Source organism: Hyperoodon ampullatus (genome assembly GCF_949752795.1).
Source record: "Hyperoodon ampullatus genome assembly, chromosome: 7".
Lineage (NCBI taxonomy): Eukaryota > Metazoa > Chordata > Mammalia > Artiodactyla > Ziphiidae > Hyperoodon > Hyperoodon ampullatus.
In genome coordinates, this window is record NC_136920.1 from 82,229,838 (window position 1) to 82,251,949 (window position 22,112).

Genomic DNA, 22,112 nt, shown 5'->3' on the forward strand with positions numbered 1-22,112 from the left:
TTGAAAAGAAAGTCATACAGAAAAACAAGGATGGTGTCTGTGGGCGGCGGTATTGTAAGTCAGCTGTTCCGTGTCCCCACTTACCCAGAAGCATCGAGGTCCACTCTGCTGTCATAGCACCCCTTTGACTTGCAGGAGTATCTAGATACAGATGATAAACCTATACAGTCACCCTAGTTGAAGCAGTGACTGAATTTTTACAATGGCTGTGTGTTGTTGTGGGGAAAAAACCCAGCCATTTAATTTGGGGGACAGAAAAAGTACTCCACTGACATGGCCTTAACCTAGCTAGAGTTCGTTTTTCTTTTGCCTTATTCTTACTGCAAAACCAATTCTCTTTGCAGGTGAAGTACATTTTCACCTTAGGAGACGTAGCCCAGCTCTGTCCAGCCAGAGTGGACAAGAGAGCCTTCCTGCTGATGCAGTCCATCCTGGCTGCTTCTGCCAGCGCGGAGCATTGTAAGGCCCTTGGCGTGCCTTCTGCACCTGCTGCCTCGGGGCTGGGTTTGCCCTGTAGCAGTGCAGCAAGACCTCTCCTCCCTTCCTTTCCCTCCTGTAGTGACCACGTCGGACCCAGGCGGCAGTGAGGCTGCATCCTCCCAGCCCATCTCCCAGTTCCAGGGCTCTGTCATGCCCTCTGTGATCAGAGCACATGCCGTCATCACCTTGGGTGAGTAAGGAGACACGGGGCAGCCTCTCCACGTGTGCTTTGTGATTTATAAGCTTGTAAGCTCGGGAGGTAACTGTAGGAGCACCCAGCTCTGCAGGACACTCCCTGTTTAATTTATTACCATCAAACCTGTGATTTTTTTTATACTCATAATGTAGCACCATGAAGTCTGTTCTTCAAGAGCTGTATGCCAGGCACTGCACTGAGTTCTGGGAATGAAGAAATAAGTTTGCAGTTCACATCATAAAGAGATGGTTTATCTTAGAGGAAAGCATAGGCAGAACACTCTATGACATAAATCACAGTAAGATTCTTTTTTTTTTTTTTTTTTGCGGTACGCGGTCCTCTCACCGTTGTGGCCTCTCCCGTTGTGGAGCGCAGGCTCAGCGACCATGGCTTACGGGCCCAGCCGCTCCGTGGCATGTGGGATCCTCCTGGACCGTGGCACAAACCCATGTCCCCTGCATCGGCAGGAGGACTCCCAACCTCTGCGCCACCAGGGAAGCCCAGTAAGATTCTTTTTGACCCACCTTCTAGAGAAATGGAAATAAAAACAAAAATAAACAAATGGGACCTAATGAAACTTAAAAGTTTTTGCACAGCAAAGAAAACCATAAACAAGACGAAAAGACAACCCTCAGAATGGGAGAAAATATTTGCAAATGAAGCAACTGACAAAGGATTAATCTCCAAACTTTACAAGCAGCTCATGCAGCTGAATATCAAGAAAACAACCCAATCCAAAAATGGGCAGAAGACCTAAATAGACATTTCTCCAAAGAAGATATACAGATTGCCAACAAACACATGAAAGGATGCTCAACATCACTAATCATGAGAGAAACGCAATCAGAACTACAATGAGGTATCACCTCACACCAGTCAGAATGGCCATCGTCAAAAAATCTACAAACAGTAAATGCTGGAGAGGGTGTGGAGAAAAGGGAATCCTCTTGCACTGTTGGTGGGAATGTAAAATGATACAGCCACTATGGAGAACAGTATGGAGGTTCCTTAAAAATCTAAAAATAGAACTATCATACAACCCAGCAATCCCACTACTGGGAATATACCCTGAAAAAACCATAATTCAAAAAGACACACGTGGGCTTCCCTGGTGGCACAGTGGTTGAGAGTCCGCCTGCCGATGCAGGGGACACGAGTTCGTGCCCCGGTCTGGGAAGATCCCACATGGTGTGGAGCGGCGAGGCCCGTGAGCCATGGCCGCTGAGCCTGTGCATACAGAAAAAAAAAAAAAAAGACATATGCACCCCAATGTTCATTGCAGCTCTATTTACAATAGCTAGGACATGGAAGCAACTTAAGTGTCCGTGGACAGATGAATGGATAAAGAAGATGTGGCACATATATACAATGGAATATTACTCAGCCATAAACAGAAACGAAATTGAGTTATTTGTAGTGAGGTGGATGGACCTAGAGTCTGTCACACAGAGTGAAGTAAGTCAGAAAGAGAAAAAGTAGTGTATGCTAACACATATATATGGAATCTTAAAAAAAAAAAAAAATGGTTCTGAAGAACCTAGGAGCAGGACAGGGATAAAGACCCAGGCATAGAGAATGGACTTGAGGACATGGGGAGGGGGAAGGGTAAGCTGGGATGAAGTGAGAGAGTGGCATGGACATATATACACTACCAAATGTAAAATAGATAGCTAGTGGGAAGCAGCCGCATAGCACAGGGAGATCAGCTCGGTGCTTTGCGATGACCTAGAGAGTTGGGATAAGGAGGGTGCGAGGGAGACGCAAGAGGGAGGGGATGTCGGGGTACATGTATACATATGTATAGCTGATTCCCTTTGTTATAAAGCAGAAACTAATATACTGACACACAAAAAGAGACAGTTTATTTGATACTTACCATGACCTCACACTGTTGTTTATCTTAAGACCGACTTCTGTCAGTATTCGCAAAAAAAATTTGAATTTTCTTTGTGATTGTGTATACTCAACACGAGTTACGAATTTTTGGTAATAATGGTTATTTTTCAAAAATCTCAGAAGTGTAAATAAGAGCAAAATGTTCCCCAGACCAGAAAAAAAACACAAACACAAAACTCAACAACAGCTTTCCTTCTTCTAACTATGAACAAGAAATGAAATAAATGACACGATTATGTATGCACCTAGCTCAGATTTCAAGTTCATTATTAAACTTTTCAGCTTCTATCAATTATGTGTATAATCAAAAGTAAAAAGTATCATCGGTTACATTTTATTGGTCATTTTCCAGGTAAGTTGATAACTCCAAAATTCAGATGTTGACTTTAAAAGGAAGTGAAGGAACATCTCAGAGTGTCTGTCTCATGAAACCTGAGGGTATTTGACGCTTCTTAATATTTAGTATGGGTCTGTCTGCCTTAGATTTTTTGTTTGTGATTGTTGATACGAAGTTTTAACTTTGATTAAATAAAATCCGTAGCAGGATACAGCTGGAGAAAATGTGAGGCAGAGACTGAGAGTAGAGTCAGGGTGTCTTTCTTTCTCGACGGCAGGGAAGCTGTGCTTGCAGCATGAGGATCTTGCAAAGAAGAGCATCCCGGCCCTGGTGCGGGAGCTGGAGGTGTGCGGGGATATGGCCGTGCGCAACAACGCCGTCATTGTCCTGTGCGACCTCTGCATCCGGTACACAGTCATGGTGGACAAGTACATCCCCAACATCTCTGTGTGTCTGAAGGACTCGGACCCCTTCATCCGCAAGCAGACACTCTTCTTGCTCACTAACCTCCTGCAGGTGCGCATGAGGGCTCACCTGGCCGGCTGCTCCTGTTCGGGGGTCTGAGCAGGGTAGGAGTCGGGCTGCACTGTAGGAGAGGCACAGGTATTTGCTCACGTGCAGTTTCACATACCACTCTTCTGACGTTCTGGACAGACGTTTAAACAGATGATTACTTCCTAATATTCCTTCTGGGTGTTTGTTCAGAGATCCCGTTGTGCAGGGTGAAGTCTGTTTTCACAAGTAAACAGCACGTAGAGAAAAGCACGTATAGACGAGTAGGTCTGGTTCCGATTCTGTGAACAGTCGGTGTTCCCAGACAGACCTTCGTCATTTGTACAATGAGGACCCTCGTGCTTGCCCGGGTGACCTTGCAGACATGCTCCGAGAGCCTGCAGAGACACGTCTGTGTGGACAGAGCTCGAGAGCGCGTGTGTAGCCTGATGTGAGGGGAAAATGCTATTTGATCTTTAAGTGAGTTGTGTTTCTGTTCTGATGCGTCCGTGCCCTCACTGTCTCGTGCGGGGTGCAGCCGCCTCCGTGCAGGCAGGGGCGCTGTGTCACGGTCAGGCTCTCCTGCCCACACTCTCCCATATGAGTGCCCACAGCCCCAGGGACAGAGGGCTGTGTGCTGAGGCCCCTTTAAGCGTGAGCCTTCGTTCTCTCGAGCAGGAGGACTTCGTGAAGTGGAAGGGCTCCCTGTTCTTCCGGTTCGTCAGCACGCTGGTGGACCCGCACCCAGACATCGCCAGGTGAGTCTTTTTCCTCACGCCGGCCAGCCGAGTGATTGGCCTAGTTTCTGGAAAAGATCTCTTTTTCTTTAAAATTGGTTTAGAATTGCGTTATTTAGGATTTAGTGAGCTTTTGGCAGTTGCCAGAAAATTAGCCGATTTTTAAAATACTAAGCTGTGCAACAAAGCTTTAGTTTTCACATAAGTTTAAAAACAAAAAACAAAGAAGCCCTTGTCCAGATTGACCATCGAATAATCCCAGCACTGACCACATTTGCTGACACTTTGTTCTTCCAAACGGGGGAGTGAAGAGCAGTGTGAGCCTCTGTCGTGGTCAGCTGTCAAGAGCAGAAGCCAGTAACTGTTGACTTCTAGGCCAGTATAGTAAGAGTTCAGACTTTCTTCTAAGTGCAGAAACTGTAAGGAAGAAATTCTAGGGATTAACACAGAATTGTTCAGTGTGAAATCATAGTGTGTAGTTTACAAGGCTCCTTGGAAATGGGTATTTCCCAAGAATTGGAAGGCAGGGGGACTGCCTTGCCACTGTTAATTCTTCCCCTTCTATAATTAAAGATTTATTTTCAAGGGGTTTAGAAATGATCTCACAGAATTTGCTAACCTTGATTATATTATATGAGTAATTCTTTTTATAGCAAGTCTGCAGTTGGAAAATAGAATGTTGAATGCATGGCAGAAGCTACCACAGTTGGGAAGAGGTCTTTACAGATTCATTAACTATAAATAGCATATAGTAATGGGTCCCTCTGGTTCTAAATATGGTCACCAGTGGTTTACTCTAGTTCCATGGAAGGATTTCTGCTCGGTTTCCTTTGGGTATATTTTTCCAAGGAGAAACATTTTACGTAGTAAACTGGTAGAAGGTTAACATCCTAATTAGCACGTCTAGAGTCAGAGAGGAAAAAGCTAAGGCTGCTATGCTTTCTTTTTCTGTGTATAATTGGGAAAGGGATGGGGCAGCTAGCTACGCCGTGCCCTCTCACCTTCCCTCTCTGCCCCAGGCCGGCCCTGCAGCCCGTGTGCCACATGCAGCCCAGGAGCAGGCAGGAGCACCAGTGCTGGGGGACTTTGGGAGGACACACCCGGGAGGGGAGGGTGGGTGTTTAACCTGCACGTCGGTGTCTTCCCCTTGCGTCAGCTCCTCCACGTGTATGTTACGGCCTTGTTCTCTTGGTAGACCACATGCAGGGCCTGTTCCACAGGTGATGAGAGCGTGAGTCAGAAGGAAACTAGGACAGGCAGACATCTCCACTGTAGTGAGAAAACCAGTACTTCTGGTAGCATTTTCTCCCTCCCTCTTAAATCTTTCCATTTTATCCCTGCTTTCTGGATTTGTTTGAACCATGGTAAAAATGTGGAGCATGATTTGAAAAGCTTTGAAAAACTAAATCTGTCCTCTATTTTTAGGCCAAAGGTCAGGCCTATCTGCTTACTTTAAACACATTAATTTTTCCATATGTATCTGCTAAGACAGCTCTTCCCAAGAGACTATATAGCGGCAGAGCCTTGTGAATTTATTTTTGGTCCAGGTGGTGGATTTCCTGGCAATTCTGGCATGAACAAAATTGCATGACATTTTTAAAATTAATTTTTATTGGAGTATAGTTGATTTACAATGTTGTGTTAGTTTCTGCTGTACAGCAAAGTGAATCAGTTATACATATATGTATATCCACTCTTTTTTAGATTCTTTTCCCCTATAGGTCATTAGAGAGTATTGAGTAGAGTTCCTGTGCTATACAGATCCTTAATAGTTATCTATTTTATATATAGTAGTATGTGTATGTGAAGCCCAGTCTCCCAGTTTACCCCTCCCCTTGTTTTCCCCCTCGGTAACCATAAGTTTGTTTTCTACATCTGTGACCCTTTCTGTTTTGTAAATTCATTTGTACCATTTTTTTTTTTTGGTTCCACCTGTAAGTGATATCATGATATTTGTCTTTCTCTGTCTGGCTTACTTCAGTCAGTATGACAATCTCTAGGTCCATCCATGTTGCTGCAAATAGCATTATTTCATTCTTTTTCATGGCTGAGTAATATTCCTTTGTATATATGTACCACATCTTCTTCGTCCATTGCTCTGTCCATGGATATTTAGGTTGCTTCCATGTCTTGGCTATTGTGACTAGTGTTGCAATGAACAGTGGGGTGCATGTATCTTTTCGAATTATGGTTTCTTCGCACAACATTTTTAATTGGTCCTGTAAACCCCCAATATGAGGACTACAGAATTGTATGACCTGTTTCCTCGTCTGTCCACTAGGTGGTGCCCGTGTAGCACAGCAGTCTGGGTGATGGCCAGGTGGCAGCTGGGCTGTTTCAGGGGAGCTGGGCAGATGCTCTGGGCATGCAATAAGGCAGGGGCCGGAGGGGTTTAGGGCAAGATGGTGACTACAGTGATGGGCCATGGAGATAGAGAAGGAAGTAAGGCATAGTTGGCTTGGTTTGGGAGAAAAAGGAGGAATTGAGGATCCAGAGGGCTCCATGCAGGACACGTGAGGGGATGAGGGAGTCAGAAAGCTGCATGGGTCGGCAGGTGAGGGTGGGTTGTCCGACCTCAGAAGTGGGGGCTCCGGTGTTGTGACACACAGTCCTGGTGGGGGGCGGTCCCTGAGTCGATGAAGCCGGGGGACCAGGAGGCTATGTGGATACTGAAGGGGCTCTGAGAGATTGTCCCAGGCCTTCTGGGCTGTTAGAACAAGTCCCACAGACTGGGCAGCCGATAAACAGCAGGAACTGCCCCTCCGCATTTGGAGGTGGAGAGTGTGAGGTGAGGCGCTTCCAGAGAGCAGACCTCTCACCCTGTCCTCACGGCACCGTGTCCTCACGCAGCGTAAGGGAAGGAGGGACTCGGGCTTCGTTTATAAGACGCGCACCCTGTCGGTAAGAGCTCTGCCCTCGTGACCCAGTCACCTCCCAAAGGCCCTCCTCCTAACACCACCCCCTTGGGGGCTCGGTTTCTAACATAGGAATTCGGGGGGATACAAACTGGGATTCAGACCATAGCAGCGATGTTGGGGTTTGGAATGGAGAAAACCAGGAAGTACTTACCGAGCGGTCAAAACAGGCGCGTGGCAGGAGCGTCCAGAGGAAAGGCCGAGCCTCACGTGAGCCTGGTGGGGGACGTGGTTTCTCACCAGCAGCCTGCCCTCTCCCCCTCCCGCACGTCCTGCCCCAGCCAGCTTTTGCTTCAGACCACTTTTGGCAACACATTCTGTACAGTTTCCATAACATCTGTGCACCTGGTAGAACACAGGCTTCCCGGAGAGGCAGGGGTGGTTTTGTTTACTGCTGTACCCCTCGCATCTGAAACTGAGGAGATACTCAGTGGACGTTTGGTGAGTGAATGAATGAAAGTATGGGGAGAGTGTGGTCCTCATGCCTGGACTGTGGGTCCTTGGAGGACAGCGCGCTTGTTTATGAAGAGGAGGGACAGAGTGGGAAGCAGCCGACACGTTGTGGAACCAGGACCACAGAGCATACAACAGGAAGGTGGCAGGCGGGAAAAGACCTGGGAAGCGAGCCCAGGGTGACAGTGATGAGGGCCGGGGAGCGAGGGGGCGTGGGTCAAAGTCAGCGTGGATGCAGGGAATCGATCCTGGTATGGATGGGTCTGAGCCCCCGTCCCAGTCTGAGAACGGCCGAATCAGGACTATGAGTCCATCCACAGCGGCCTTCGCTGAGCAGATACCTGCTTCAGAGTAGCATTTGCTCGGGAAGACATCTGAAAGAAGTGGGATTTTTATGATTCTTGTTAAATCTAAAAGAGGAGGGACTTCCCTGGTGGTCCAGTGGTTAAGACTCCAAGCTCACAATGCAGGGGTCCCGGGTTTGATCCCTGGTCAGAGAACCAGATCCCACATGCATGTCTAAGAGCTCACATGCTACAACTAAAAGATCCTGCGTGCTGCATCTAAGACCCGGTGCAGCCAAATAAATATTTTTTTTAAAAAAATCTAAAAAAGGAAGTGACCAGACGGCTCTTCTCTTGTGGCCTCATTGGGCTGATTGAAACCGAGACTTGGATTCTTAGTATTACTCTGGATTAGCTGGCCTTTCATTCTGTTTTACGTATGAGACGGTTCCTGCTGTGTGAAATCTGCAGTGTCCCCGACTTGGTGGTTTGTTGTGTGTGGTCCCCGTTAACTGTCCTGCAGGGCCAGGAGAGTGAGAAAGGGTGCCGGCCCCAGGAGGCATCATTAGGATGCTGGTTTCTTTTGTCAGCTGACAAACTAAAAAAACCATCCCTCTTGCCCAGTTGGTCAAGCTGGTGGGGGATCTGTGAGTCTTAGTGCAGTCAAGGCTGAATCTTGTCTTGTGGGTCCCAGTCACTATGCAGCAGCAGGATTCGTGCTGGATTTTACCGCTGACCCGTGCACCTGTTCTCGTGACACCTAGCTCCTGGACTTGATTTCAGCCCCAGTGTCCAAATCCTCCTTTGCATAATTTATGTTAAACTGTGGATTTTTTTTTTTTTTTTTAATGGCTGCGTTGGGTCTTCGTTGCTGCCCGCGGGCTTTCTCTAGTTGTGGCAAGCAGGGGCTACTTTTCCTTGCCATGCGCAGGCTTCTCATTGTGGTGGCTTCTCGTTGTGGAGCACAGGCTCTAGGCGCATGGGCTTCAGTAGTTGTGGCACTCGGGCTCAGTAGTTGTGGCTAGTGGGCTCTAGAGTGCAGGCTCCGTAGTTGTGATGCACGAGCTTAGTTGCTCCACGGCATGTGGGATCTTCCCAGACCAGGGCTTGAACCCGTGTCCCCTGCATTGGCAGGTGGATTCTAAACCACTGTGCCACCAGGGAAGTCCCTAAGCTGTGGAATTTATTTGTACAGTTGTTTAAGCTGGTTATTCACCAGGGTGCTTGCCCATCAGTCACCACCTGTACATGTTCTTGACCTAAAGTGAGTAGATGAGCATTTGACATCAAATGCAAGCCTAAAGCAGCCCGTCTTCTCGCAGAAGCATCGCTGGATTCTGTCTGGTTGTGCGTATTCATAGGAATGACTTCCAAGTCTGGCAGCTATGAAAACCCTTGAAGTTAACCCGTGAAGGGTTAACTGTCATCAGATACCTCAGGGGTGAAGTCAGGTTGTTTCTTGGGGGATGTTTTTGCTTATTTAGTGGTTTTCTTCATTCGTGGTCACTGCTGGTTTAGCAGAGTAACCTTGTCAGGAAAGCCCGTTCTCTGGTCCTGTGGCCTCCGCCTCCAGCCTGCTCTAAGAGGCTGAGCAGGTTTGTGTGGAGTGGACCGAGGGCACTTAACGGCGCTCAGGCCTCCTCCCCAGGGAATTCCCTTTGGTAGGTAGAGTTTTCGCTCTTCTGTGGTTGCAGGGCGTCAGGGTGAACAGTCAGAGGGTTGCTGTTGGCAGCAGGTCACTTCACTGTCGAGATCTCTGACCTGCCTCCTCTGACTCGTAGTGGGTGTGTGTGTGCTGTGAACAGACTGATTTTATCCTTAGCTTGAAGGAGAGCATCGGGGGAAGGGGCTCTCCTGGCGTCCCGCGCGTCCCAAGGCCAAGAGCACAGTGCTCAGACTGTGCTTGTTGCTGCTCCTCCCCCCAAGAGCGGCGGGGCTCCTGTAGGGTGGAAGTTCCACTGAGCTTGAACAGATTGGTCTGGCCGGTGTGACTGGATCAGAGCCAGCCTCCACTGCCTCGGGTTGACCCCCGAGCAGAAGCCAGGCCTGGGCGTTCGCTCGCCTGTCCGCGTGTGCCTGCTTTGGGGTTGTGGGCGCTGGGCCCTACGTGTCCCTCTGCATCCTGGGTCGAGCGGTTGCTGCCTGTGGCAGGTCCTTGTCCTGCTGACCCGAACTAACCTGCTCTTGTGCTTAATCCCAGTGCTCAAGAAGGTTCAGAGTTCCAGTTGGGGTGAGAGGGTGACGTTCACTCCCGGTGGTCGTAGCCAGCGGGTCCACCTGAAGGAGCGGTTTGGGCGGGGCGGGGGTGGGGAGTCCTGCATGTGAGGTGTAGCTGAGTGACAGCGGCCTGTGAGCTTTGCAGGGAGAGCTGGTGGTGAGACCTGGGTTCACAGGGCAGGGTGGGCCAAGGAGCCGAGTGACGGGAGTGCAGCTGTCGCCCACCCTCTCCACGGTCCCCTCTGTTGCAGGGTCTTGGTGTGACTTAGAGGCTGTCTCCCGGTAGCACACGGTCCCCTGTCCCCTTCTCCGCAGCACTGGGAAGTTCTGCCTGGCCCACCTCCTGCTGAAGAGGAACCCTGCCATGTTTTTCCAGCACTTCATTGAGTGCATCTTCCACTTCAGCAGCTACGAGAAGCATGAGAAGTACAACAGGTTCCCCCAGTCGGAGAGGTCAGCGCTGCTGGGGCAGGGTGCGGGGAGACGGGCAGCATCACCTCCTGGGCATGCGGGTGGCTCCAGCTGCCGTTGGAAGTGAATTCCTCTCGGCCTCGCCCATGGGCAGTGCTCAGAGGGTCCTGTTCTGCCCTAGAGAGAAGCGGCTGTTCTCACTGAAGGGGAAGGCAAACAAGGAGAAGCGGATGAAAATCTACAAGTTCCTCCTGGAGCACTTCACAGACGAGCAGCGGTTCAACATCACTTCCAAAATCTGCCTGAGCATCCTGGGTAGGACTGGCCGGCGTGGGGGATGAGACGTGTGTGAAGGACCCAGCTGCCCTGCAGCCAGGGGCCCCTTATGTCCTTGGCCATCAGCTGTGCCGTACAGACCGACGGACCACCGGCTGTGCACCCCCCTTGCCCCGTCCCTGGCAGCGTCTCTCAGAAGCCCATCTCTGCTTCCTCCAGCGTGCTTTGCCGACGGCGTCCTGCCCCTGGACATGGAAGCCAGTGAGCTGCTTTCGGACACGTTCGAGGTGCTCAGCTCAAAGGAGATCAAGCTGCTGGCAATGAGGGCTAAACCAGACAAGGACCAGCTCATGGAGGAGGAGGACCTGGCTCTGGCCAACGTGGTCATGCAGGAGGCACAGAAGAAGCTCATCTCCCAGGTGAGTGTGCTGCTCCCTAAAGGGGCCTGTGCGCCCCCTGCCCCGAGTCCTGGGTGTCTGCCAAGGCCCCGCCTCACTCTTCCTAGCGGCCTCAACGCTCACCTCGGGGGTGCTGCTCTCCACCTGCGCCTGTGGCTCCAGCGGCTCCCGCAAGCCTGGACCTGCAAGCCTGTGGCCTGGCTGTGCTGCGGGCAACTCAGGCAGAATCGGTCATCTCTCCTTCCTCCTACGTGTCTCTCTCATCATGGTTCCCAGGGGCTCTGTTGTGGAGAAGGGCACCTTTATCTGCCAAGTTACCCTAAAGGGAGCCTGAGTCTGGCAGGCCAGGCACAGAGCGCTGCTTGGCCAGTGCGTGCGAGGATTGGGATTCGAACAACAGCTGTGGTGCTCACCAGGCCCAGGTTCTGGTACCGAGCCTGCATTGCCACCTGAGCCCTGAAGCCTTCTGAGCCCAAAGGAGTGGACTTTGGTCACATCCCGTATGTACCCAGGTCCCGTCCATTCATCCCACAAATTTATCTGTCTCACGTTCCCACTAGCTCCGCATTTATTTAACCTGTACCATTTCCATCTCTTGTTTCTTTTTGTTCTGGGCTGTGCGCCGCCTTGCTGCCAGGGTAATCTTTCTTAAGTGCAAATTGGATCATTTTATTCTCCTGCTTTAAATAGACTGAGGCAGATGGGGAGCAGGGCACTTTTGGGGCCATGGATCGTGGGGGATTATCTAGATGCAGTGTTGGTTACTCAGCATATACTTGTGCCAAAACTCGTTCATCTGTTCACATAACACGAGTAAATGTTGTGGTATGTAAGTTACACCTCATCAATGATATCTTTAATAAGTGGGTTGGTGGCTTCCTGTCACCTTCTGGATAAAATCCCAATTCTTCTTCAAGGCACACAGAACTCCTGTGTGCACAGCATGCCCTTCCCTCCGTGCCTCCTCCCATCCCTCCAGTCCGCTGACTCTTAGCCTCCGTGGAGATGTGCTCTCCTGCCCTGTGCCTTTGCGTGCTGCCACTTCTGCCCAAGGTGCCCTGTCCCACCCCGTCCTCCCCTGCTGCCACCCAGTCCCTACACGTTCCAAAGGTTTTCCCTGATACACACCCCGCCCTGCTCCTTCCCTCTTAGGCATCCCCCTTCCAAAGTCCCTTAACACCTGCCACTCGTCACCTGGCCACACGTTGTAATGCACAGCCTGGCCTAGAAGTAACTTGAAGGCAAGAGATCTTGGCCTCATTTCTGTAGCCTTGGAGGTTAGCCTTGTGTCTGGAAGAGAGAAGCTGTTGGATGATATTTGTGGAGTGAATGCATTTAAGCCATTTTTTAAGGCTATCCCTATACTTAGCCTCTGCTCAGACTCATCTTTATTAAATTATTTATTCCTTTAGTCTTTGCCCTCCTGTTTCAAGAACTCTGGTAAGACTTTTTAGAAATGAGTGGATTACAAGTAAGGAACATATACTAGTGACTTTAAATGAGGAAAAGAAAAATTTTCAGATTCAGAATGATAGTCTTGCATATGTGGGCTACTGTAATGAGTTATTTTTAATTCTAAGAGATTTAGTGCAGACCTTTGTGGTGGTTCTTGGTGAAGACTGCGAAGGCACTGTGTAAATACCCAGCACATTCTAAATGTGTGCAGAGTTACAGAGCGGGACACGCAAAGTGTCTCCAGGCCTGGCCCCTCCCGCATCGCCCTCCCACCTGCAGGCACGTGGATGTCCCCAGCCCCAGGGAGGATGTTGAAAGGAGGGGCCCGGCGAGGAGCCAGGGGTCCGTGGTAGGTTGTGGGGAGGTTTGGAGCTTGTGTCAAGTTCTTCATTCAGTTGTCCCTTAAGCGGTGTAGGGGCTGGGTCACCGACACCCCGCTCTTCCCACGTAGTTGAAAATCTCTGTAACTTACAGACCGGGGTTGATCAAGGGTTAACTGTATTTCTAGTTTCTTTTTCTTGTTTAGAAATAAGAATAGTACTTGTCTGCATCCTGCTTTACAAAGCCCTCTTAGCATTTTGAGGTAATGGTTTTACAGTCTCCCCGGCTGAGGTGGCGTTCCTCTCCAATCCCCAGAATCATATCAAAAATAAAAAGTAAACTTAGGTTGTGTATGAGATCGGCCACGCAGGCAGAATTAGGCTGAGGGAAAGTCTTTGTCTTTCAGAACTTTGTGCATCTCAAACAGTCTTTGTTTGTGTTACCACAGGTTCAGAAGAGGAATTTCATAGAAAATATTATTCCAATTATCATCTCCCTGAAGTCTGTACTAGAGAAGAATAAGATCCCAGCTCTGCGGGAACTCATGCACTATCTCAGGGTAAAGACGGCCTTGGGATTTGTGGTTGGCGCTACGCCCCCGTTGGTTACTCAGGATGTCCCGCAGTCCTGACCGTGGGTGCATCCGGGCTCGGAGCTGTGCCCCAGGCCGGCCTTTGACTGGGGGAAAGACACATTGACTCCGCAGGTTCCTCAGAAGCTGGTCCTGCCTTTTTCGGGCAGTTGAGTCTGTGTCCTTGCTGACAATTACATTCGGTTTTGAAGCTTCTCAGCTGCGGCCACGAGCAGAGCCCTCGTCTTAGTTCACTCGCGTGGGATAAAGTGGAAATGCTCATCGTTTAATTTAGGACTCTTACCTCCAACGCTGTCTCTGGGTTCCCAGTCGGGAGATGCTGCCCAGAGCAGTGGCTTTGGGGCGTCCTGACCCTGGTCTACGCAGTGGGGCATGCGTACATGCAGAGCGGACGTAAATGAGGCCTCAGGCCTCTCTGCAGAATCTTTCAATTAGAAAGAAATGCAGCATTTTTTTCCTTTTTGTTTACACTAGGCTATTTTCTTCCTCAAAAAATGCTAAGCGTCATTTTTTTCCACAAAGGGCTCTAAAAGAATTAGATTGAATGATTTTTCAAATATCTCTTTATCCTACAGAAGTGAAGGTGGGAAAGACAGGCTGACTGTGGAGAAAATGAGGACTTCATGTCACTCATGTTTTTCTTGCCCTGCTAAACCTCAGAGAGGAATAAAAAGAGCTTAGGTCCTAGGTAAACTCCTTAAACACGTGAGGAAAGTAAGTCCCTGTTTCTGAGCACACACCGAGCATGGCCACACGGCTTTAACCGAGGAGGGTGGCATGGCTTCGTGTGGACCCCATCGGAGCAGCTCCCGCCATCCTCTCCTCCACCTGGGAGCCCTGGGGCGGCTGGAGGACTGGGCGGGTCTCATCCCCTAATGGTTGGGGCCACAGTAGATCTTTTCTCCCTCCAACATGTTAGGGAAAATGGTTTCTTCCTTAAGGCAAAGAGGCTGGGTCCTGGCATCCGTCCTTAAGACCTGAGAGCGTCCTCGCCCTGATGTGCTCACAGCCTCTGTCACGATGTACAGATGGCTCCGAGCCACAGCTGCATCCCCTGAGAAAGCCAGTGTGGACAGCTCCCTGTGGCCGGCTCCACAACCTCTGGCTGGGATTCCTGAAGGGCTGCCTCGTGGCACCACAAGACCCTTTGAACTGGTGGTGACCCAGAGCCGAGCCAGGCTGCCCAGATACAGCTCCACCCCCATCCAGCTGTCAGGGCAGTTCTGTGCCCTGTGACGGACTGCTTTAGGCTAAGAATGTGGGATTCCGGGTTACCTGGCAGATACGCGGGAAGCGTCCAGGGGCTCAGGCCCCTGCTCGTGTGGTCAGTGCAGTGCAGCCGGCACTTCCTGGGGAAATACCGTCAGGTTCACTCGTCGGTCGACGTAGTGGAAACCGCCTGGCCTCAGCACGTTCCTGTTTTTGATGACATCATGTGGGAGAGCTCATTCACTTATTCAAGAGAATGCTCACGGATGCCTTGGGTCTGTTTTAGGAGGTGATGCAGGATTACCGAGACGAAATCAAGGATTTCTTCGCGGTTGACAAGCAGCTGGCCTCAGAGCTGGAGTATGACATGAAACGGTACCAGGAGCAGCTGGCCCAGGAACAGGAGCTGGCGAGGCAGGCCCATGAGGACAGGGCGGCCGCGAGTGCCCAGGGGGCGCAGGCCGGGCAGGTGGGTGGGCGGCCCCTCTCCATCTGCTCCATGCCACCCGCCTCCCCAGCATGTCCCAGCATGCACATGTGAGCGCAGTCATCTGAGCGAGGCCCTGGGGTGGCTAGAGGCCGGAGGGTGGCTCAGTGTTCCCGTGTCCCGTGGACAGTATCGTCAAGGGCCTTCTCTCCGTCGCCCCCGCCCATCTGGCAAGTCACTGAGTCCCAGTGTGGGGAGCATGCAAGTTCCCGGAGAGCGAGGACCCTGCTGAGGGTCCTTGCTCTTTGATGGTAGAGAACCCGGTCTCCCCCACAGCCCCCTCGGAGTGAGCTGCTCTCCCAGAATCCCTGACAGCCCTGTGAGTGCCGTGCCAGGCAGCTGCTGGGGGCATGGGTCTGACACGGAACTACTCAGAGAGGGTAAACATTTCTTGATGTTAAGGGTTGGAAGATACATAGTCTTAATTTCTCTTCTGCGACAGGTTGTTCCAAGTTTGGAAATGCCAGCTCCTGCCGGCCGAGAAAATGGCACCGTGGGCACCGCCGCCAGCCAGCCGTCCACATCCAGGCCCCATGCTGCCCATACGCCTGCACCTCTGTCCCTGGACACCGGGCCACTGAAGAGGCTGGTGCCCAAAGCCAGGTGTGCAGGGCCGAGTCACCACGTCCCCAGAGGCACCTCCCAGGTCACCGTGAGCATTGTTCGCGTGTTGGCGCAGATTGGGCCCGAGGGAGGGTGAGGGCGCATCTCGCCTCTGTGCTTCACCGGTGTCTTTGCGACAACAGGGCCATGTCGCCGAGCACCATCGCCATTCTGAATTCCGTCAAGAAGGCCGTGGAGTCGAGCGGCCGGCATCGCGGCCGGAGCGTGGGGCTGCCACCCTTCACCATGTGTCCCGAGGGCCCAGGCGAGCCCACTGAGCGCGGTGAGTCCACCGGGCGGCTCCAGGGCTCTCGGAGACCCGGGCCCCCTTCTCCTTCCCCATCAAAGCATTTCTGTTTGTTGTCTTTAAACAAGGGACTTTGGGGACTTGGGGTCACGGAGTAAAACAATCCTGTTTATGATGGAGGATCTGGAGAATGGGGTGATGTGGAGACCCAGCCGTAGCAGTGAGGTGTGTGTGTGGTTTTGTGTATGCAGTTGTGGTGGAGGTTGCGTGGCTTTGTAACTGTCCTGCACACAATCCCACGACCACAGCAACACGGGGAGGGCTTCTCGTCATCCTTCTGCAGTGCCTTGGCAGCCATGACGTGCTGCTCACCTGCCCGTTCCTGGAAATGTAGGTTTTCTCAACGTTTTGAAACAAATCACATCACAAAGAACATCCTGGAACATACAGTCCTGTATGTGTGTGATCTTTAGGGTTAACCCCGCTGAATGTCTTTAACCTTTTGATGGTCAAACTGTCGTCTCCAGTTCCCCTCAGTGACACCCCTGCCGTGGCCCATGGGAGCCCAGGTCCTACAGAGAAACACTGGTTTCATAATTTTCCACTTCCTCTGCTGAGCTTTATAGACCAAAATTTTTCATTTTCATTTCCACTTGTTTGAATCCCAGTGAGAAGGGCCATTGTCTCTCATGTTTGTCATTTATTTGTATCTTTCTGAATTAGCTCTTTAAAAGAATACTTTATTTGGGACAATAAGTGTGTTGTGTAGTTTGCAAGTGTTTTTTCTCATTGGAATGTTTTGTCTCTGGGGCTGTTTGGGTTTTCGGAGAGGTAACGCTCTCCCATTTCATTCCAGTGTCCTCGCAGGGCTTGGAGCAGGAGTCCAGTGGAGCTCTTGACCTCATAACTAAACGGGCGATCAGCACCCCTGACCGTAAGTGGTTCGCGGGGACGAGCCGTTCTCCTGACTCTGCGGCAGGTACCGCGTGTGCGGGGGTTGCAGCAGAGCTGCTTCAGCCACATTGCGGGGCATCAGGTCAGACTGGGCACAGCTGACCGCCGACCTCTTCCAGGTGCTTTTACACCTGGTGACTCCTCAGGTGGCCAACACCTCAGGTGGCCAGCACCTCAGGCCACCCGCTTCAGGGGCCATGAGTCAGCGCTTGCGGCACCGCGCGTCACTGCGGGCTGCCAGAGCGGGCTGAGGCCTCCCGTGCCGGCCGTGAGGAGAGCCTGTGACCTCTCTCTCCCACTGGGAGGTTTTTCTAACGTCCCGTGCTTTCCTTCTATTTAAAAATAGAGGTGAGTTAGAAGTGTGTTTATTCCTATTACTCGTTTTATATAGCCTATTATCTCAAAACCCATAAAAGCCATTATTTTGAGAAAATTACTGCAGTATGAAGAAACTCTGCCTGTCCGGAGTCTGTAGTATGTTTGCAAGGCCCCACCTGGCGTGGCCTATGGGCCTCTGCCCATCTCCTGCCACCTGCTATGCACCCCAGGGTGGGCAGTCCTCCCAAGGGTGCAGGAGCCCCGCTCTCCTGGTGCCCACGTCCTGGGGCCCCTCCCCCGGCCATCACCCATTCACTTCCAGAAGAAGCTCCGTTTGACCCTCAGAGTGGATGAGGTGCCCCTGGCACCACACTTGCAAGTCCTTCACCATCCATCTGGCTTTGGTTTGTAACTGTTTGCTCTCCACCATGTCTGGGGGGCGCTGTCCAGGCCTGGACGGCGAGGGCTGCAAGCCGGCGGGACGAGAGGTCAGGTGGGTGGCCGAGCTGGGCAAGGACTTGGGTGCTCCTGCTCCGGCCCCACTGCTCTCTCAGCGCTGGCCCTAGGCGTTGTTACAGGAGGAGCGGAATGAGCCGTTTCCCGTGATGTTGAGGCCTCAGGGCGTTGGGCCATCGTGCAGTCCTGCTCCGTCAGCAGGCACTTACTGAGCACCTGCTGTGTTCTTGCGCCTTGCCTGGTGGTTCTGTTACCTGTGAGCTCTTAGAATACTTAACAGGTTAGAGATGATTTTCATCCAAGTCGTCCTTTGAAGGGAGATTAATGGATGAACAGAACTCCTACCCCATCCCTCCCCAGATGATGCCTGAATCGTGACAGCTTTTGTCATGAAGAGCAGGGGTAATTTGGGCTCCTGTATGTCAAACAGGTCTAATGTTATATATGTAAAAAGTCACCCTTTTTCAAGCAGAAGAGTGCGGTATATGCTCTGTGCTCCTGTCCTGGGCGGTTTGGTGCCAGATGCCGTGGGAGACAGTGCATTTCCCGTCCTCTGCTTGTCCCCCAGTCCCTGCTCTGTCCTGGCCGCACGTGCCCCTCACAGGGGGCCTGGCTGCTGCCACTCGGATTTGCACTGGAAGTGAGACTACTTCTCGAGTCTCTTGAATGTAAAATTCCTGGGGCTTTCTCCTCACACTGAACCACAAAGAAATGCTGGAAGGTTTCCTCCTAGCTCTCCCTCCTCTCAGAATTATCAGATAACTTAAGAAGCCCACGTTCTGCCTTCTCTGATTTATATACCGGTTCTGTCACCACTTCTCAGGTGGGGTGACCATGGGGAAGTGGTCTCAGCTGCATTCGGTGTGGACATGGCATTTCTGCCGAGTGGAAATGAGGGATTTTCAGAGCCAGATTTTAACTGAAAATGGGGGGAGGTCGGGGGTAGCAAGTCCCTCTTAGGCTGTAAGTCGGTGGCGAAGGTGGTGCCGTCTGGACGCGCCAGGCCGTGCGGGGAGGGGGCTCGGAGCCCCCGGGGGCCCAGGGTCTGGACAGCAGCAGTGGAAACATACCCTGCTGCTGCCTATTAAGGGGGCGCGAGAGGCTCCTGGGCCCACGGCACCACGGATGCACTGACGCTAGCCAGCCACGGCACAGGGGATGCCCAGAGCCTGGCCGTCGTGGCACGTGCGGTGACAGCGTGCCTACCAGGTACAAGGTGGGGGCGTCTCGGGGTCAGTGGGGGCCAGACCCCCTGAGCACGGAGCCACCGGGGTGCACACACAGATCTGGGCAGATTTGCCTCTGGCCGGGGGGACCCAGGTAGTAAACGACAGACGTGGTTCGGTGTTTCCAGCACTTACCTTGTACCGAGTACTGTGTTAAGGACTTAACACAAGTGATCTCATTCAAACCTGGCAGTCCTTCTCAGGGGGTGCATGTGTTTCCCCTTTAGAGATTAAGAAACTCGAGGTTCCCAGAGTTGCTCACACAACTGGTCTGACCAAGGTGGGAGGGGAGGGGAGGGGAGGGGAGGTGGCAGGCGAGGGGACATACGGGGTAGCAGTAGCAGCAGGGCTGCAGTGACCAAAGAGAGGGAGGGAGGGAGCAGGGCAGCTTCTTCGGGGGACTCTGGAGCAGTGACAGGAAGAGCGGGGGGCGGGGGGTGTCTCCTCAGGGGTATCTGAGCTGCGGGTGGGGCCTCATGGGGCCTCAGGCACGACAAGTGGCCGGGGAGAAGCCAAGGAGGGCGGTCAGGCCAGCAGTCTGGTCCTGCAGGGTGACCCGAGGACGGAGGCCGGGCTTGGGCACCATGTGGGCCTGGGTGGACCCGCAGCAAGACCCGCATCTGACCTTGCTCAGTTTCTCTCCCTGAAGGCCTTCGCTAACCCTCCACTGACTCTCCCCTCCACCCAGGGACCATCCAGAATGTCACGTTTGGTGTGGGACTCAGCTACATCAGCTCACCCCGGACACCCTTTCCCGTCAGAGGTCACTCCCCCCCGGCCAGGTCCACGAACCATGCCGGCACCCCAGGAAGTCTGGGGGTGTCGGAGGCCCCGGGCCAGGGGGACAACGTTCTTTGTCTGTCGCTGCCCAACATGCCGTAAGTTCCCCGGCCCCCGCCCAGAGGTGTTCCCGTTGGGGGGCGGGGGGCTGTCCCACCCCAGGTGACACGCCTATTCCCCCCAGGCCCCCGCAGCCCCCGCAGTGGAATGTGACATCTCCAGCCAGAGGAAAAGACAGCACAGCCCCCAGGAGGTCACGCCGCAAGGCCCCCCTGAAAACAGCCAACTGACCACTGTGCCCCTGGCCCCCGATGCTTCCACTGTGAGCAAAGGGCTTGCCTGTGAGTCCAGCGCCGCCCAGCTTTTCACCTGTGTGGTTGGTCAACCTTTTCGATTTCTCCTTATGAAATACCTGGTGAAAAAGTGTAAAATACTAGAGAAATGCCTTAGGCATTTAATACTGTAACTTTACTCCAGATGGAAGGAGGCTGCCAGAGGGCGGCTTCCCGCTCGCTTCTCCAGGGACCCTTGCTGGACTGGAGGTCCTGCTCTTGCAGAAAGACCTCCTTCCCGGCTTCTCCCCACCGTGGTTTGTGACCCTTTTTTCCCGACTTCAGCCAACCTGTGTCATGTGCTAATTGTGTGCAATAAACCGAGAGATTTGTGAATTAAAAAAAAAAAAAAGCTTTGAAAATATCCAGTCCCTTCTCATAAGCGCTGTTGTGGTCCTTAAAGAACACAGTCCTTGAGCTTTCTCTTCTGTAAGTAAGTCAAGCTTCTGTTAGCTGGTTTCAGTTCCTTATACTAAGTACATAGTTTCCCGTATCTGATGTCAAAATCTTGATTGTAATATTTTTTCTATTATTTATAAATTGCAGACTTTTAAAGCTTTTTCACATGAATAAAAGTTAAGTATGAGTACAGCCTTCGAGTATTTTTAGCACAGGGCTTTTATCGGTCGTCACTTAATTGACATAAAAGTGTTTAAGAACCCAAATCTTCCCCGTTAGGGAAAAAGGACTCAATCTGTCTTTAACGTCCAGGTCCTCTGCCCCTGCCTCTGTCTGTTTCCTCACAGCAGACATCTTAGCATAGACTACAAGTCTCTGCTTAAGAAAACCCTCTGTGTTCCTTACCCGGAGCAACAGCAGCACTGATGATATGCACGTAGTCCGCTAAGGGCTGTTCCCGTGGGAGAGTGGCCTTAGGTTCCTCTGTTGGCGCCATCAGGTAACCTTAAAATACTTGTATGTGCGTGTTTTGTCCAAGAATGACCAGAAAGAAATTTGGTTGGTCCACGTCCTAATCCCAGTTCTACAGAAGTAAAAGCACAGGGTTGCTGTTTGCGTGTCCTGCACGCGACGGGGTGGTTGGATGAGAGGGTGGATGTCCCCCCGCAGCTCCCATGTGTGTTGACATGCATGCACGGAGTCAGTCACAGGGCTGCCCCTAAGCGAACACCCTCACCTCCGTCCAGCACTTCAAACCTAGGGCCGTGCCTGACATGACACAGGAAGGCGAGAAATGAAGAGACCGAGCTGCTTTTTTTTTTTTAGAAGCTTTTATAAATGAGGTTTAAGAAATACCAACTCACAGGTGTGTTAGTAGCACAGGTCTGTGGCACTGTGTACAGCTGCAGCCACACAAAGGCCCCAGCAGCCCGTGTGGCCTCGCGTCTCCAGCAACGTTTACATCTTAAAATCACTCGATGCTCCTTTTCTGTCTGCGTTTTTACAGTGACGGGCAGCAACCTCCCAGACCCCACACTCACTCCTCTCTCCTCCATCAGAGCCAGGTCACGTGGCACCGGGGCGGAGGTTTTAGGGTACAAGAAGACTACCCCATCACTATGACAACCGAGGAGGAGTCTGGAGCTGCTCCCACAGGCGGAAGGGCCCTACCCTTCTCCACCCAGAGGAGCTGAGGATGAAGGGACAGTCTTAGGTCTGCGGTCAAGACACAGATGGAAGACGTCAGGCACCCCAGCGTGACGAGGTGCTGCCCTCTGCTGCTGCAAATACTCCATGACAGAGTGTTCACACGACTCGGAAAAGAAAGGGCAACGGAAGTCTCGAGTATTCAAGTAAGACACTGAAAGTTTCATCCCAAGATGACTGTGTTCTTCTACATAAAAACCATCCTGTAACACAGAGTCAGAGGCACCCTTCTGAGAAGCTCCTTGCTCCCGAGGGCTTCACACTGAGTTAACATAGCAGCGTGTCTGAGGCTAAGAACAAAGGGTGCTGTTCCTGACGCCCCCACAAAGCAGGCAGCATGCGGGGCACGATCAGGAAGTTGCCTTTGACTCAGGCACACACTTTGCCCATCGTCAGTCGGACCGTCGCCGGCCGCCCTTCCTGCTGTTCTTCAGA

At 51.9% G+C, this 22,112-nt stretch overlaps 1 protein-coding gene across 1 annotated transcript in view; it reads left to right on the top strand.

The window, feature by feature from the left end:
- The window catches only part of NCAPD3 (non-SMC condensin II complex subunit D3), a gene marked incomplete at its 5' end in the record, with an annotated part of 59,970 nt that extends 39,339 nt beyond the window's left edge, over positions 1 to 20,631 (top strand). The window contains 14 exons of the mRNA XM_079708809.1: positions 345 to 459; positions 560 to 670; positions 3,187 to 3,425; positions 4,080 to 4,159; positions 10,323 to 10,460; positions 10,600 to 10,733; positions 10,914 to 11,113; positions 13,317 to 13,427; positions 14,956 to 15,138; positions 15,599 to 15,759; positions 15,903 to 16,042; positions 16,863 to 16,940; positions 19,649 to 19,838; positions 19,925 to 20,631. Of these exons, the coding sequence (XP_079564935.1) occupies positions 345 to 459; positions 560 to 670; positions 3,187 to 3,425; positions 4,080 to 4,159; positions 10,323 to 10,460; positions 10,600 to 10,733; positions 10,914 to 11,113; positions 13,317 to 13,427; positions 14,956 to 15,138; positions 15,599 to 15,759; positions 15,903 to 16,042; positions 16,863 to 16,940; positions 19,649 to 19,838; positions 19,925 to 20,030 (1,986 nt within the window). The 3' untranslated portion in view covers positions 20,031 to 20,631. The remainder of the gene's footprint in view (positions 1 to 344; positions 460 to 559; positions 671 to 3,186; positions 3,426 to 4,079; positions 4,160 to 10,322; positions 10,461 to 10,599; positions 10,734 to 10,913; positions 11,114 to 13,316; positions 13,428 to 14,955; positions 15,139 to 15,598; positions 15,760 to 15,902; positions 16,043 to 16,862; positions 16,941 to 19,648; positions 19,839 to 19,924) is intronic.
- Between the last annotated feature and the right edge of the window lie 1,481 nt (positions 20,632 to 22,112).